Source organism: Podarcis filfolensis (genome assembly GCF_964270895.1).
Source record: "Podarcis filfolensis genome assembly, chromosome: 1".
NCBI classification, from domain to species: domain Eukaryota; kingdom Metazoa; phylum Chordata; class Lepidosauria; order Squamata; family Lacertidae; genus Podarcis; species Podarcis filfolensis.
This window is the reverse complement of record NC_139604.1, coordinates 61,671,360-61,687,534: the sequence shown is the minus strand read 5'-3', so window position 1 is coordinate 61,687,534 and position 16,175 is coordinate 61,671,360. Positions and strand designations below refer to the sequence as shown.

At 41.9% G+C, this 16,175-nt stretch overlaps 1 protein-coding gene across 1 annotated transcript in view; it reads right to left on the bottom strand.

Annotated features, from left to right (window-relative positions):
- Positions 1 to 16,175, bottom strand: part of LOC310749638 (mucin-5B-like) — a 61,445-nt gene that overhangs the window by 30,346 nt on the left and 14,924 nt on the right. The window contains exons 12-29 of the mRNA XM_083586929.1: positions 15,824 to 15,893; positions 14,613 to 14,750; positions 14,350 to 14,514; positions 13,705 to 13,799; positions 11,276 to 11,402; positions 10,239 to 10,494; positions 9,728 to 9,780; positions 9,283 to 9,383; positions 8,183 to 8,334; positions 6,863 to 7,001; positions 6,650 to 6,763; positions 5,498 to 5,677; positions 4,301 to 4,540; positions 2,643 to 2,799; positions 2,073 to 2,201; positions 1,516 to 1,660; positions 896 to 939; positions 619 to 807 (exon numbers count right to left, since the gene is read on the bottom strand). Of these exons, the coding sequence (XP_083443055.1) occupies positions 619 to 807; positions 896 to 939; positions 1,516 to 1,660; positions 2,073 to 2,201; positions 2,643 to 2,799; positions 4,301 to 4,540; positions 5,498 to 5,677; positions 6,650 to 6,763; positions 6,863 to 7,001; positions 8,183 to 8,334; positions 9,283 to 9,383; positions 9,728 to 9,780; positions 10,239 to 10,494; positions 11,276 to 11,402; positions 13,705 to 13,799; positions 14,350 to 14,514; positions 14,613 to 14,750; positions 15,824 to 15,893 (2,494 nt within the window). The remainder of the gene's footprint in view (positions 1 to 618; positions 808 to 895; positions 940 to 1,515; positions 1,661 to 2,072; positions 2,202 to 2,642; positions 2,800 to 4,300; positions 4,541 to 5,497; positions 5,678 to 6,649; positions 6,764 to 6,862; positions 7,002 to 8,182; positions 8,335 to 9,282; positions 9,384 to 9,727; positions 9,781 to 10,238; positions 10,495 to 11,275; positions 11,403 to 13,704; positions 13,800 to 14,349; positions 14,515 to 14,612; positions 14,751 to 15,823; positions 15,894 to 16,175) is intronic.

Here is a 16,175-nt window from a genome sequence, read left to right as displayed (position 1 = left end):
GGATCATTCCATCTGGGGAGCTGCCATGCTTGAGCCGATTGAACCTTCAACTTAACTTTATGTTGATTTCCATCTTGTATATTTTTATTTTAAAATAATATATGCAACATGTAACAAAAAATATGAATATGGTGTATTTGGGGATGTTTTCCTATGTTATAGAAGATTTGTAAAGTTTTTCATTATCTCTTCATTTTCTTACATACTTTGTTTATAAATGCTTGCTTTTGATCATGTCGCATTTACATCTAGTTTGGTTGAGATAATTGGTAAAAAATTATGTTATGGAGCCTGCTCAAATACCTAAGTAGCGCTAAGGAGATTGCTCCATTAGTACAAGCCCTGTTGCACTAGTGGGACTCATTTGTGCTGGCTCTATTAACAGAAGTATTTAGTTGAATTTGTCCCTTTGTGTGGTGTTGTATGGCACCTCTGATTTTAACAGCTGACCCAAGATGTGGTGCTATTTGTGCTACTACTGCAGTGGTAGGAGCTGCTTCTCTGCTCTTTGGTGTGGTGCAGTGCATGTCTTCTCAGAAGTATTATTCACTGTGTTCAATGGAACTTCTCTCAGCGAAGTTTGGAAAGAGTTGAAGCAAAAGATTTGGACTGAAATACCTGCTTCACTTGGTGTTGTAGTTGAAACTGTAGGTGGTATTGTGGTAGTCCCACCACATCGGAATAGTTCTCTGTGGATTGTTCCATTGACATCACAGGTTGCAATCATGCACCAGCCCAAGCCATCTGTGGTGTTGTAGATGACATCCTTGTAGATATATGTCTTTCCTTCATAATAGCAGTAGCATGCTGAAAATTGACAGAGTAAGAATGGTCAGGTAACATCATATGAAATATGATATAAGGTGCCATTCATAACTCACTACATACAGCTTACCTTTGGCATCGTAGTTACACTCTATGCCTTTACTGGTGCATGTACTGTAAAAAAATGATAGGAAAATGTGAGACCCAGGAATCATAAAACTGCATTCTGCTGTTTATTTTCTACTTAGTTTCGTCTGGAAGTTAATTTCATAGTTTTTCCCCTGCCCCCTTAAGCATTCGTTTACCGTACTACTTCTTGTCTGTGATTTCATCTACCACTTTCACACTGAATTGCAAATAGGAACATTCTAATAATTTTCTTGTTCTGGTTTTTGGGATTTATTGTGTATGTAAAATCCAATTTAAAATATTACTTCAATCAATTAGATTCTCAGCACACTTCATTCTAATGGTATATTATGAGTATATGATAAAGGATGCAATCAGAGCAACAAGATTCATTCTAGAATCAACAAGAATAACATCTCAAGGGGTATACAGAGAGTACAGTAGTACCTCCGGTTGCGAACAGGATCAATTCTGGAGGTCCAGTCGGATCCCAAGGTTTTCGCTACCCGATGAAAAGGTTTGTCGCTTTCATAACCTGAAGTTTATGTTACCGAGAGTAACGTAACTGGAGGTGCTACAGCTGATCATTTCTCTTAGTGTTGTCAAGCTATACATACTTACCATGCCTGACATGTCTTTCTTGAGTCAAATGTTTTTCCTAGTGGATGATAGTTACCCTGATCATCATAACAGCCACACACATCAACACACGTCATCTCATCCTCATTGAAATATGGCCTGTCTGCTGGACAGTGTGGGTAGCAGCCTGAGACAAAGGAAGGTGTGAGGGAGATAAGAGGAATATATAAAATCTGTCAAAAAGCAATTCCATTTAATTTACTTTTTTTGGGGGGCAGGTATTTTAATTAATATTTGTCATCTGGTCCAGTGCTGGGATCTTTCCACCAATAGCTTTTCCACATGCTTCCAAGTTTCCATGAAAGGAAAAAGGTTGTGGTCATTTGCAGGTGTGTCGAATGAGCCCTTGATCACATCTAGGCTGGCTCATAGAATTTAAGCCTGACTGCAAGCCATTTGAAACCCAAAAAGATGAGAACACAAGGTGACCTATTTTCTATTGGTTTAGACAACCAACAACACTCCCCCAAACTTGAAATCTATTAAATGTTGTGCATAGCTGGCTTAATGACCCTATAAGTCACTAGAAGTCTTCTTACCTTCCAAGCCAGGCAACTGATAATGGCATCTCCCGCTTGGGTTTCTGCATGTCTTCATGCATGGGGCTCCACAAGGCTTGTAGTGCCATTCACATTCACGTTCATCATTGTAATAATCACAGAACATTGCTAAGGGGAACCGAAAGAAAAAGGTTGAGGACCAGACATTCCACCATGGATCTGTATTGCTGTCAATGCCATTAAAATAATGGTGGGCACCATGACAGAGTATGCTCATGAGGCCAATACCTAAACTGATAAGAAGGTGGGAAGCAAAGGCATGAAGAAAGCACTGAAAATTAATGTAGTTATTTCTATTTACTGCAACATAGTTATATCAATAATCCTACATTAGGCAGTTGCTGATTCATTGAAGGTATTCACAGTACTGTACCACACACACACACACACACACACACACACACACACACACAAATCCAGACATTTTCTTCAGTGTGCTGTTTATTGTCATATATATCTAATGGAAAAATTATCTTGAAGCTAATATCTCATTTCCCCTTCACCCTCCTCCCACTTCCAGTATACATTCAAGTGTGGTCCAATACTCACGACAGAATGATGGTGTTCTCCATGATATGCACACTCCAAATTCACTACATGCTTGAGCATACGCAGCTACAGCTGTACAGAAGCATTCACAATCTCCCCCCATGTCACAAGCGCAGGAATCAGTTACACAAGCTTCGTAATATCTCGTTGGCTCAACCTGTTAAAACATTGAAGCATCAGCTATGGGTCCTGCTGACATTTCCTAAGTTTGTTCCATGGGCAATAGTGTGTTTGAGAAGTTGTTGGTAATATCCCCACCCCCTGGGTTTGCAATTGCTTTCATAGACTGTTGGCTAGTGTGCAAAAGATCCAAAGGGCCAAACTAAATATGAGGTCTGAATGCATCTTTGCATTTAATGTGTAAACAGTAATTATCAGTCCCTCCACCACACCAGCTGATTCTATTTACAGTGGTACCTCGGGTTAAGTACTTAATTCATTCCGGAGATCCGTTCTTAACCTGAAACTGTTCTTAACCTGAAGCACCACTGTAGCTAATGGGGCCTCCTGCTGCCGCCACACCGCCGGAGCCCGATTTCTGGTCTTATCCTGAAGCAAAGTTCTTAACTTGAAGCACTATTTCTGGGTTAGCGGAGTGTGTAACCTGAAGTGTATGTAACCCAAGGTACCACTGTACATTAAATATTTGCATACAGTGTAACCAAAACATAAGGAACGTAAGAAATTCAAAGTCAGCGAGAAGTTCACATCTAAAATGTCTATCCATGAGAAGTGTCCTTTCAGGGAGTGCTAGTTGCATTTTTAAAAATACCCCCCAAAAATACCCCCCAAAAATACCCCCATTGCAACCTTCAGGTGCAATGGGAAGGCACATTTAGCATCCTTTCACACTTTGCTCTAAGTGGTGAAGATAGAGGCCCTGATCCAGAGTGTTCACACAGAAGACTGTACACTGACTGGTGCGCTCATGCAACTTGCTGAAGAATATGAGCACTGCTCATTCAGGCAGCGTGGATCACCTCTTGGAGAGAGGAGGGGAGGGGAAGGGGTATCCAGACTGACTCCCATACCCACTCTTTCCCTCCAAAAGACTGCACAGACCTGGAACTGCCCTCCCATTATCTTTTTGCATTGGCACAAATACAGGCCTGTAAGCAAAATTCCATTTATGCACACGTATCTTGCCTGCTGTATTGGGGTGGTAAAAGTTCCATAGTTGAATATTCACATCAATAATTGATTAGCAAAAGAAGGCAATAAATTGGGTCGTAACAGTCAGTTAGGGACTTCCGTTTAAAACAGGAAGAAAAGATATCAGCATAAGCTAATTTTCTGAATGGTCTGTCTTGACTTAGCCTGAATTCTTCTTATTAGTATTTTTCTAAATGGCTTCTTCACAATCCAAAGCATTAGAAACAGGATCTAGTGATAAACATTTACACTGAACACACTCCAAAATCTAGAATATGACAGCAGTGGGACACATAGTAGAGGGTTGTTAAAGGCACTACTTAAAGGTGCTGCTAGACAGTCTTCAGAGTTGGTGACATCCTGTAGGGTGTTATGTGCCTTCTGTAATGGACTGTTGAAATCCATGAAACCACCACATGTATAATTATAGACTTGTAATTGCTCAGGAATTGTGGTGAACACCTGAAAAATTCTAGACTTCAAGATAGTTCTGCCGCAAGGTATACCTGAGAGTGGCAGGCAGCAAAGGCCTTGCTGTTGATGATGCTGCATTGCTTCTGTGCCCAGGACTTTCTGTAAGGGTTCTTGAAGCAAGGATCCTTTGTGCATTTGGCTTCAGGACATGTGGGAGACACCTTCCAACTATTACCAAACTCCAGCACATCACTTACTACAGACTGACTCCGGGTAGTGAAGTCATTCATTCCATTGCCATCATAGTTCCCACATAAACCACAGACCTGACCCTGCACAAAGAAGCAATGAAAACACTTGAGTTACAGATAAATTGCATGAACCTCTTAGCCCAACTTAATTTTTGATTTTCTCCCATTTAGTTAATTAACACACTGCCATCTCTTATTACAGGAAACTATCATTATTTGTTGCATTTAGAAAACACAAGCCATGTGTGCCCAGAGGTAAGAGATTTGTTTTTTCTTTCCTTCCTATCAAGATTATTTTGCCTTTTTTCAAAAATACAAAAAAAAAAAAAAGAATTTTATATTGTGTTTGATTTCTCAGTTATTGTTAATCTACAAGTTATTGTCTATTCATAACTTCTCTGTCTTATTGCCATATGCTGATCAAAAGGGCAGCAGATATATATTGAAAATATACTGCATTGGTATAAAATTCATTGAAATGTTCAAACATTGCTCATATTTTGAAATGATAACAGAACTATTATATTTGGTCTCCTTATCAAAACATGGTGTTTTCTGGGTCAATTAAAAAGTAGATGCTTGCAAGGTGAGATTGCAAACAGATACTCATCTAAATCAGAATCATATACCTGTTTACTAATGATACTTTATACAATATGGATGTCAAGCAGAGGCTGTTTGCAACTTCTTCCATGCGACAGCAGCTCCCTGTGGAATAGCCCTGTTTGTTTGATATGCCCCATGTCATCTTCAAATAATCCCGGTGGAGGCAGTTGCATGAAAGCCAGTCATGCCGGGAACCAATATATACCAAAGAGACAAGGCATATGAAGTAGTTTCCCTTATGAACCATCCTTTTTGCAGAGGCTATTTCAGATGACCTCCCCATGGTTTCTGTCTTGAAAATCAGCTCTTAAGGTGTGACTCTAAGCACACTTACAATTGAAATACTTGTCATGGAAATGAGTGGGATTTGCATCTAAATTATGCACATTTAAACTTAAAATGTAAGAGGCACTATTGTAAAAAGTGCATCACCTTGAAATCATCACGTAATTTGATAAATACGCTGGTTTTCTTATCCCATAAAAGGATCAGCCCATTGTTTGCTTCAATAACCAAATACATGCCCATGTAGCGAATCTTGTAAGGTACTTGGCCTTCATCACCCCTTTGTATTAATTCATGGCGCTCCTCACTGAGGATCAGATCATAGTTCTGGGGGAGCAAAATAAATAATGGGGGAAAGTCATTACAGTGTTCAAAAACTGGTGTTCATCATCCATCAACCCTACGTATAATGTGTTGCAGAAAATTCAGGCAGGGAGACTGTTGGGCAGCGAGGTGGGTGGTAAGCCAGAACTCCTAATCTGTCCTGGTTGCCCAGTGCCAGGATCACACACTCTAGATGCCACCCACCTCCAACTGCTCAGAAAGCCGAGAGAGAGAGAATTTCTACAGACCAGAGCAACTTCCCCTCCCTGACCCTCAAGTCTGCCCTGATGCTGCACCAAGTACTGGTGTGTGTGAGCCCAACTCCACCCTGCTCATCCACCTAGGTCTCAGTGATGCAGAACGGATTGGCCTCCTCATTCATAATCAGACCAGGGATGAGGAAGGTCTTGTTCAGAGCTGACCTGGCATTCAGCAATAGTGCCTGCAGAATCGAGGGCTGGCTGATATGACAACCACAATTACCCAGGTTGGAGAAGGGGCTGGCACATGGCACAGTCACTAACTGCCTGTGACATGTGCCCCTTACCCGGTCTGCCCCGCCTCCCACATTATACCTCGCCCCTATCCTGAACCACTCTGATTGGGGCACTCCTCAATCTCCTCTCTTTTCAAACGCATCTCCCCTCACTCAGTAAAAACAAACAAACAACAACAACAAACCACACAAATTAAAAACAGTTAAAACAATTGTAGCAGTGGCCTTATCTCTGCTGCTCTCAACTGCTGGTGCTGGCTTGCCTGAAGGTGAGAGGCTCAGTAGGTGCAAGACTAGCAGGAGGGAGGGGGGGCTGTAGGTGGTGAGAGGATAGAAGTATCTTCTCCTGCCCTCACTCTCTCTTTCCAGTTCACCTCCTTGCCTCACTTAGTTGCTTGTTTGGAACCTAGTATGCAGATTAAATCGTCTCATGCTAAACCCTGATACTGTTCCCTAATAGTACTGGTAACGCTACTCACCCCAAAGAAGACTTTAATAGATTTTGAGCAAGTGGTTCCAGTAGTACCACAGGGAACATTTTCGGTGATGACTCGGAATGTTCCGGGGGCAGAGTTGTTCTGTCCACAGTGATCCTAAGAAGGGGAGGGTGAAATAAGGGAAGAGATGACTTCATTCTGTGGTGTATTCAGCTTAATTCTCCATTCATAAGGCCAAGACAAATTGCTCAGTACCTGAACTAGTGTATATTCACATTTCCCATTGAAAATGTAACGCTTGTCGTCAAAGGTGATATAATGCCCATCTCCATAAACAGCACAGGTACCTAGGCATCGGTCCTTGGTGCATTCCCACATCCTGTTCTTACATACGCTGAGGGAGAAGAAGGGAGAAAATAGAGCATTTTAAAGTGATTCCTTGGTTTGCGCAGATATAAGCTGGCATGTATTCCTTTAACACAGGCTTAAATGACTTATCTCTTAAATTAATCATAGGCAATGTGTGGAGAGGGAAGGGGAGAGCAAGGGAAGCTGTGTTATTTCTTACAACCTGTAAAACATCAGAAAGATGGGAATTAAAAGAAATGAGCTATGTAAGTTCTTTCATAGGCCACTCAAGAACGTTACAAGTTCACTGTACCATATTGTGGACTAGCCTAAGGGGAACATAAGAAGAGCCTGCTGGATCAGGCCAATGGCCCATCCTGTCCAGCATCTGTTCTCACAATGGCCAACCAGGTGCCTTATAAAAGCCCAGACCTCCCTTATAATACTTTCCTGATTTGTTCAGAAATATGCAAGATGTATGTGTGTGACTGTCTGTATAATGTATCATTGTGCTACTGAGGATAAGAAGTTCCTCCTATCCAGCTGTATTTGGTTACTTGGCTCATTCACCTCCACATCAGCCTGTCAATGAACAAACGTTACCATCAGAAGCTTTCTTCTAGGTGTGCTCACAGACTTGGGGTGTGGCAGGGGGTGACCAGGAAGGGAGCTTGTTCAGTGGTCACAGCCCATCTAAGGAACAGCCAGAGTGGTTTAGCTGTGCCCATGCTATTATGTTTCTTTGGGAACAGATGAGGGCCACTTTGTTGTCTATTGCCTTTTAACGAACTTTAAAGTCTGAATTGACTGTTTTTAATTGTGCTTTTATCTGCTGTCTTTCATGATGTTGTTATTCTACAGTGCCTTAAAATGTTGATTGTTGTATGTGGATTTTACATAAGTCACCCTGGAAAATTTAATTTGACAAATAGAATATACATTTATTAATTAAAAAGTGTCATAGCCACACAATATTTTTAGGTATTTATTTCTTTAGTTATTTATAGTATACACAGTACATTAGTACAGTAGAGAGTACTATACATATATAGTACATTAGAGAGTAAACTCTGGTGTACATGCATAATAGTGTAATACGTGAAATGACTCTGTGTATATCTGCCAACCTGTTATTCAACCTGATAATTATTTATATTTTCGTGTTAGTTACTTTAGGAACAGATAAGATGATGGTAACAAGAGGAATTTTTTTAAAGAAGTCCTTACCAGGTGTTACAGTTGACTTTAATCTTCTCTCCTGGCTGATATGTGGCATCATTGTGAATGCATGGACACTCTTCCATAGCGATGCAGCCCCCTTTACCATCTGACACCAGCCCAGCAGGGCACATGCAGCCAGAGACACACTGTGTGCTATACTGTAAAAGCCAAGAAAGCATTACTTCAGAAGAGAGAATAATGCTGATAACAATTGAATTAGTCCACTAAAACAGGACTGGATCAAAAGACTGTAGGCTGTGGGAATTCAAGTGGGTGAAAGCCTATGCTTGTTAAATTGTGAACTGACACCTAATTCAGCAGCTCTTGTGCATACCCAGGAGCCCCAATTTGCAAGGTGGTCTCCAGTGTAAACATTAAGGTTTGAATGAGCAGTGGCTGGTCCACTTAACTTTGATGCTGGTGCATGTGAAGACTGTTCCTTCCCTGACACTAAAGAGAATGGAAGATCCCATGCTTACCCCCTCCTTTTTTTGTAAACCACTTGTAGGTGGGTGTGGGTGTGTTTAATTTAGTGGTATGTATATTTAATGAAATAAGTAAGAAATTATGCAAAGTTCCAATATATGCATTATAATCCTGCAGCTCAGGGATGGGGAATGTTTTCAGTCTGAGGTCCACCTTTCTTGTTGACAACCTTCCAGGATTTTCATGCCAGTGGTAGGTTGGGTCAGAGGTAAATGTGAGTGGAGCAACAGATGTAACCCTAACCTTATGTACAGTAGTCTACATTCTGATCATGCAAAAGGCAGAGGTTCACACACTTCTCCATCTTCCATCCTTCATCCAGACAAGCAATAGGTATTTGTCACAGTTCAAAACACATTCCATACAGGCAAAAGCACTTGAGGACACGAAGCAGGACCAGGGAGGGGAATGGGCTGAAAAGAGGCCTAAGGATACGGAGGCTGGGAGGGCCCTATTCAGCTAACATCCTGAGATCCCTCACCCCCTACTCTAGATGGGGAAGAGGGTGAGGACAGGAGAGTGCCTTGTCCAAGGGCAGCTAATAAGTTCATGGCAAATGCAAAGGACGTTCTGATTGATAGCACAGTCTCTTAAAATATCATCCGGTCCTGCATACTTACGCAGTGCATATCAAGAGTCTGACAGCTTTTCTGGCATTCAGCTCCAGTTTGGCCTGCAGTGGCATTTCTGCAGTTAAAGTAGACCATGGGGGCAACACAGACTAGCAGGGCAAAAGGAGAGAAAATGTGTAAGAGATGAAAGGACAGGCATGGGTACAACAGAACAGGAAGACCTCAAACAAACCTTTTGAACAGAAGTCTACTATGGTTTGTGGAACTATTATATAATTAACTATGAAGCCCACATTAACTTGAAGCTTTTAATGAATATGGTTTTCCAGTGAATATTTAATAATTGTGCCCAGTTGTCATTTTGTAGCCATCTACAATATAAAAGGCTTTTAACAAAATAAGGAACGCAGCCCAATTGTCTGCAACTTTCCAAGATGGAAAGTAAGTATATATAACATATTTTACATACAGTATATAGGTATATTCTCCTTACCCTGTTTTGTGTCCCCATCACCAATGCAGTTCAACTTTCCTTGGCTGCATGTGCTATGTAAAAGAAAGAGGAATTAGGTTTGCTTTAGCATTCACTTTCTGGTTGTGCTTCAAAACTTGGAGCCTTCAAGTTGTGAGTCTGTAGTTGTGCCCTATACAGAGTAGAGCAGTTGGGTTTACTCCAGAAATACCAGTTATTTAGGGATATTTAGAATCTGAAAATGGGACCATACAGGTCACCAATTTGGATGTTTTTCCAAATTCTGTTGCTCTTTATGTATTTAGGCATTTTGGTCTATTTACGTATAAGATATGGAGGGGAAATTAGTTAGGTAGCGATAAAAGAATCTGGGACAAAATGCAAGCATTCCAGATACCGGCACTACTTAGTCATGTATTCTGATAATGCTAGAAGAGCCTTTGCCATGAGTTGTAGTCCCTAACATTTGGAGGGCACCAGGTTGGTGAAGGCTGTACTAAAAAGTTAAAGGCAGCAGCTTGAATCCTCTTACCACAAAACACCAACGTCATGGAGCACTTCACCGGAGAGTATTGACGTTCCTTTGTAATAGCATGGGCATTTGTTAGCAGGTACACATTTTCCATAATCATCCATGTAGGTTCCACTTTCACAGGTGCATCCATCAACTGGGACAAATTTGACATTGCAGGTAACATCAGGTTCACTCAGAGATCGGCAAGTAGGTTGACAAGAACTGATGGAATAGCTGTAATTCAGGGATTTGGGGCATGAAGTGGTGTATCTGGCTGGAAAGAGAAAAACAAACAGCTTGATTGATTGATTGATTGATTGCTTGATTGATTGAAAGCATTTCTGTGACCTGCCTTTTTGTCCTAAGACATAGACATACAGACATACACACAGTAGTTTACCAAAAGAAATAATTAAAAAATAATGTTAAATTACTAAAGGAAGAATACATGTGGTTATATAGATAGCTAAATGCCTGCTGAAACAGAAGCCAGGCAGACCTTCAGGAGGGCATTTCATAGTGAGGGTGCCACAACTAAAAATGCTCTGTCCCTAGTACCTATCTGCCACAGAGCATCAAGGAGACACAGAGCAGAACTTGCAAGGGCAGGTTCTTATGGGTAAGGGCAATCCTATAGGTATCCAGGTCCCAGACTTGGAATTTAGTGGTTAAGACCAGTACTTGGAATTGAGACCAGAAGCAGATAGCCAGTGAAATTAGAGTAGTATTAGTGATGTGTTCCATACATTCACCTCAGATAGTAGCGTGGCTGCAGCATTGTGAAATCTGCAGCTCCCAGATGCTTTTGGAAGGCATCTCCACATAGAGTGCATTGCAGAAACCTAGCCTGGATAAAATCAAGGCACGAATGCCCATGACTAGATCCATCATTTAAAAAAAAAAGGAATTTTTTTTTTGGGGGGGGGATGTGTCCTGAAGTCTGTTACTCTAGACCATCACTAAGAGATCCCAGCAAGACAAGGAAAATGCTAAGATTCATTGGCACAAAAAGTTCTTTCATTTTAAGACCCAAGATGGCTGTTTAGAAGACTTACAACAGACATTGGTCCTCCATCCTGGAAGCTCTACTTTTTCAGCTGCACAGGCTCTAACATAGGAAGAGAGGGCAGCACACATGCAATCCTCACTTCTTTCACAGTTGCAGGTGTCAAACATGCAATTCTAGGGAAGAGGAAAATGCTCTTATTAAAAACAATCCATTCCAAGTCAATTATCCTTTTCCTACCATTTCTCAATTTGACTAGATTAGATTTCACTTGTAACTTTTTTTCAGACTAACTTATATCCCATTCAGTGTCATCTCTCATCCTTTAGCAGGCAGGGGCTTGATGTACTTGGCTTCAGCAGTAGAATTGTATCATGTGCCTTCAGGCCATTTTAGCAATACAACAATTGCTGACCCAAATTGGATTTTCAGTTCTGAGTTTCACTATTGTCAGTCTTACATTTTGGTTCGTAACTGGAAAGGGAAATCAACATTACTTGCAGGCAACTCAGGATTATAAGCATTATGCTTCAAAGCAAAATGAAGTATCATGTGGCGTGTATGTGAATGAAAGGGGGAAATATTTATCTATATTTAGATCCAGGAGATGACGGAAGTATTCCTACTCAGACTAGACCCACTGAAATCAATGAACCCAAGTTACTTATGGCCATTAACTTCTGTGGGTCTACTTTGAGTAGGACTATAACAGAATACGTGGGACGCGGGTGGCGCTGTAGGTTAAACCACAGAGCCTAGGACTTGCCGATCAGAAGGTTGGCGGTTCGAATCCCCGTGACGGGGTGAGCTCCCGTTGCTTGGTCCCATCTCCTGCCCACCTAGCAGTTCGAAAGCACGTCAAAGTGCAAGTAGATAAATAGGTACCGCTCCAGCGGGAAGGTAAATGGCATTTCCGTGTACTGTTCTGGTTCACCAGAAGCAGCTTAGTCATGCTGGCCGCATGACCTGGAAGCTGTACGGCGGCTCCCTCGGCCAATAAAGCGAGATGAGCGCCGCAACCCCAGAGTCGGTCATGACTGGACCTAATGGTCAGGGGTCCCTTTACCTTTACCTGTCACAGAATACTACTCATTGAGTTCAGACATTCATCTGACACAGAAGTCTTAAAGCCAGTGAGCTCATACATGTGCAACACTAGATTTCTCATCAGTTGATGATACAGAGGAGAATATGTGAACTGACTCTTTTGAAAAGTTTATGTGTGGTGATATGGAATGGCATGAAAACCTTGTCTGTGGTACAGTGATACCTCGGGTTAAGAACTTAATTCGTTCTGGAGGTCTGTTCTTAACCTGAAACTGTTCTTAACCTGAAGCACCACTTTAGCTAATGGGGCCTCCTGCTGCCGCCACAGTGCCAGAGCATGATTTCTGTTCTCATCCTGAAGCAAAGTTCTTAACCTGAAGCACTATTTCTGGGTTAGCGGAGTCTGTAATCTGAAGCGTATGTAACCCGAGGTACCACTGTGTTTGATTTGTGATGGCCCATTCAGTGGCATAGCTAGCCGCTTGGGTGCTGGGTACGGCACACATGTCCTGCAGCTGGGGGTGGGACGAGCCACCCATGGGGCGGAGTGGGCTTTATGGAGCCTCTCTGCCATCTCCCCCTCAGCTGTAGGACAGCTGAGGGAGAGGCAGAGGGCAGATGCAAGTCCTACGCTGCCGTTTCAGGCAGCACAGAGCCTGCAGGTGCCCAAGCCACCACGTCACTCCCAGGAGAGACATGTGGCTCGGGCACGCTGCAGGCCCCATGGTAAGTGCCGGCCCCCGTGGTGTAGCGCCCAGTGCCAGCCGCATTTCGCTACGTTTGTTGACTGAACTAAAAAGTTTCATGAGCCCAATTTATTAAAAAAACCTCACATTTTTGTCATTATGTCAGTGATGACACCTGGGGAGACCTGCACCCCCACACCCCCTTCTTCCGCCACTGGGCCAATTTACTCATGGAATCAGCATTTGATACTGTAGTCATCAAGTGATGTGCATGCATTTGTGAACTAGTCCTTTAAACTCTCCTATGCCTTCTAGTCAAATCCTGACTGGCTTTTCTCCCAGCCTTCAGAACATCAGCTCTCCTACTCCCTTGTCAGTTTCACCCTCTCCAGTTGTTGATTTCTGCTTTTCTCTGTGAAATGACATACCTTGCCCCATCCCTGAAACATGTGATGGTATGGCTTGGACCTCAGTGATCCTATACTGATGACACCTTTCATTTAGTTCCACCCATTTGGTCTTGTCCCACCAGTATGTTTCCTTATAGATTAGCCAACATGGTGCCCTCCAGATGTTTATGACTACAATTCCCACCAGTCCCAGCTAGCATGGCCAATTGTCATGGACAGTGGGAGTTGCAGTCCAAAATATCTGTAGGACACCAGGTTGCCTACCCCAACCAAAGATACTTTTCAACTTCCTCCAATAAACTGTTTTCAATGAGAGGTAACAGATAGCTTCATACCGTATGATAAGAAGCTGGATTAACTGAGGCATGACATTTAGCAAAAGGTCCTTCCGAGTCAGTCAGCAATCCACACCAATGTCGGGCGTATTTTTCTACAAAGAGAAGAAATTAATCCATATCATTTTGGGAATTTCTATAGGTGCAAATGGCAGCTTTTCTCTCAACTCACATCACTGACTCTAGACAAGATAACCTGGTGCTGCTACAATGCTTGTTCTACTCATTGCTGTTCACTCATTGCTGAACCTCCTAAAGCCATGGACTGAGGAAGGAAATGATCTAAATCTTGAATATGTGCATGCTACAGATACCCAATATACCCAATTATGCACAGGGCTGTCAGTTTATAGACTACTTGCAAAACTTACAAGCCACAGTCTAAAAAAGAGGTAGCCACGTGTACATCCACTTATTTCAATGGGGGGTGGCATACCTAACTTCTTCTGTTTAGATTGTGGCCACAGGATCTTGATTTGCAAGGTTTTATTGTTATTTATTTTCCCGGATTTCCCCATTTATTAATATTTGTTTTCAGTCAGTTCTTCTAATTTGTTTATTTCTATTAATTTCCCCCATGAGCTAGGTAGAATTGTAATTTTGAAGTGTTTGTGAGTCTTGCTTATAATTCTCAAATATGCCTACCATTTTCAATGCTAAGCGTGCAAGGGTCCTCAAAACTTTGTTTGATGTTGGGACATGCAGCCTGAGTTTTCCAGGTGTTAGCAAATGCAGATGCTGTTCCTTCCACCACTCCACTTATGGCTGTGAAGTCATCCATCTGGCGCTTGTCAAAGTTTCCGCAGAGACCTTTGAAAGAAATCCCAAAGAGTTTTATAGTCCAGTTTTACAATACTTTGCCCCCCAGGCATGCCACAAATTTCTTTTTGCTTTAAAATACTTCTTACCACAAGTCCTTCCTTTGAAAGATGGATCCACATGAATATACAATTGCATTGTGGGTACGAGCTGGATTACTAGCTGAAGGTCAAAGTTTGTATGCACAATGATGAAGAAGGACGAAGGTCTGAACATGGTTACATTAGCTATGGACAAAGAAGACACCATTCTTATGAGATTCAGAGCTGCAACTGCCATCCATTACTCAGGAAAAGAAGAACCAGATTTGTGAAGGCCAATTCATGCAAGCACATTGGCATGTTGTGATTGTGGGCTGGATGGATGTGTGAAGGGTTTGATACAAGTTGTAACAGTTATATGTTTACATTCAGATTGTGCCCAACCATCAGCCCAATCTACATTGGCCACCATATCATCGTTTGCCCCAGTTTTGTTGATGTTTCAGTGGTATGAACTGAAACAATAATGTGACATATATGGCATGGATCTAACAAATCGTAACCATCAAAGGATTGGGGGAATATGATAGAATAGTCTGGCACCAGAATGATAACAACGATGGCACCAGACATCTTTTAGAAGGCAGTCCCATAAATGGGGTGCAAAAAAGGGCTTATATCTGGCAGCCAACTCCTTAATCTCTGGACATCAGGTGAAAGACCTTTCACAAAATATATCTCAGTTGATAAGTAGTTTCCTATAGGAGGTGGCTGTCCTTCACATACTCTGGTCTCAGCTACAGAAATTGCTTAGGACCTTGTAGTAAACAGCAGAAGTTTATATTCTCATTATGGAGAGTCCTGGTTAACAAACTTGCTACCTAATCTGGAAGTTCCTTTCAAAGGTTGCCTTACATACAATGCATTATATTATAGTAGCTGTGGCTGGATGTTATTAAAACATGGCTGTTTGTAAGAGAATCCTTCATTTCCAGGGGAAACCTCTACATTAGTTGTGGAGAACATTTGGTCTTCCAAGTGTTGCTGAACTACAATGCCCATCAACTCTGCTATTGGCCATGCTTCTTAGGGCTGATGGGAGTAGTGGTCTAGCAACATTCGGAGGGCCACAGGCTCCCCACACTTGCTCTACACAAACCCAACTTTCTTTTCTCAGCAGAACTGGAAAAGCGAAAATAGTAACCCAATCAAACCTTGCTAGCTTGTGGAGTAGCAAGCCCTTCTGCTGAGCTTGCCCCTAAGATTTCAAAACTTTTAAGGCTGCCATGGCAAACAGAAGTTTCTGACATGCAACATACCTGCTGATAGAGGCAACTGAGTGTAGAGCGAGTTGACTAATACACCACCATTAGGACTGATCACAATGGTCTGGTGACAAAGAGGAAAGGAGTAACAATGAGTTTGGCGATAAATTACATCTTGTGTTTCTTCTAATAAGCTTTATGGGGGGGGGGGATAAAAACTATTACATGCAGGTCCTGCTATCAGATAAGTGAAATTAGGGAGTGTTCAGCATTAATATAACCAATCTTGAATGGTTGATTTTGAGGCCGGACACTTTTTACATCAATCTATCTATCATCTATCATCTATCTATCTATCTATCTATCTATCTATCTATCTATCATCTATCTATCTATCTATCATCTA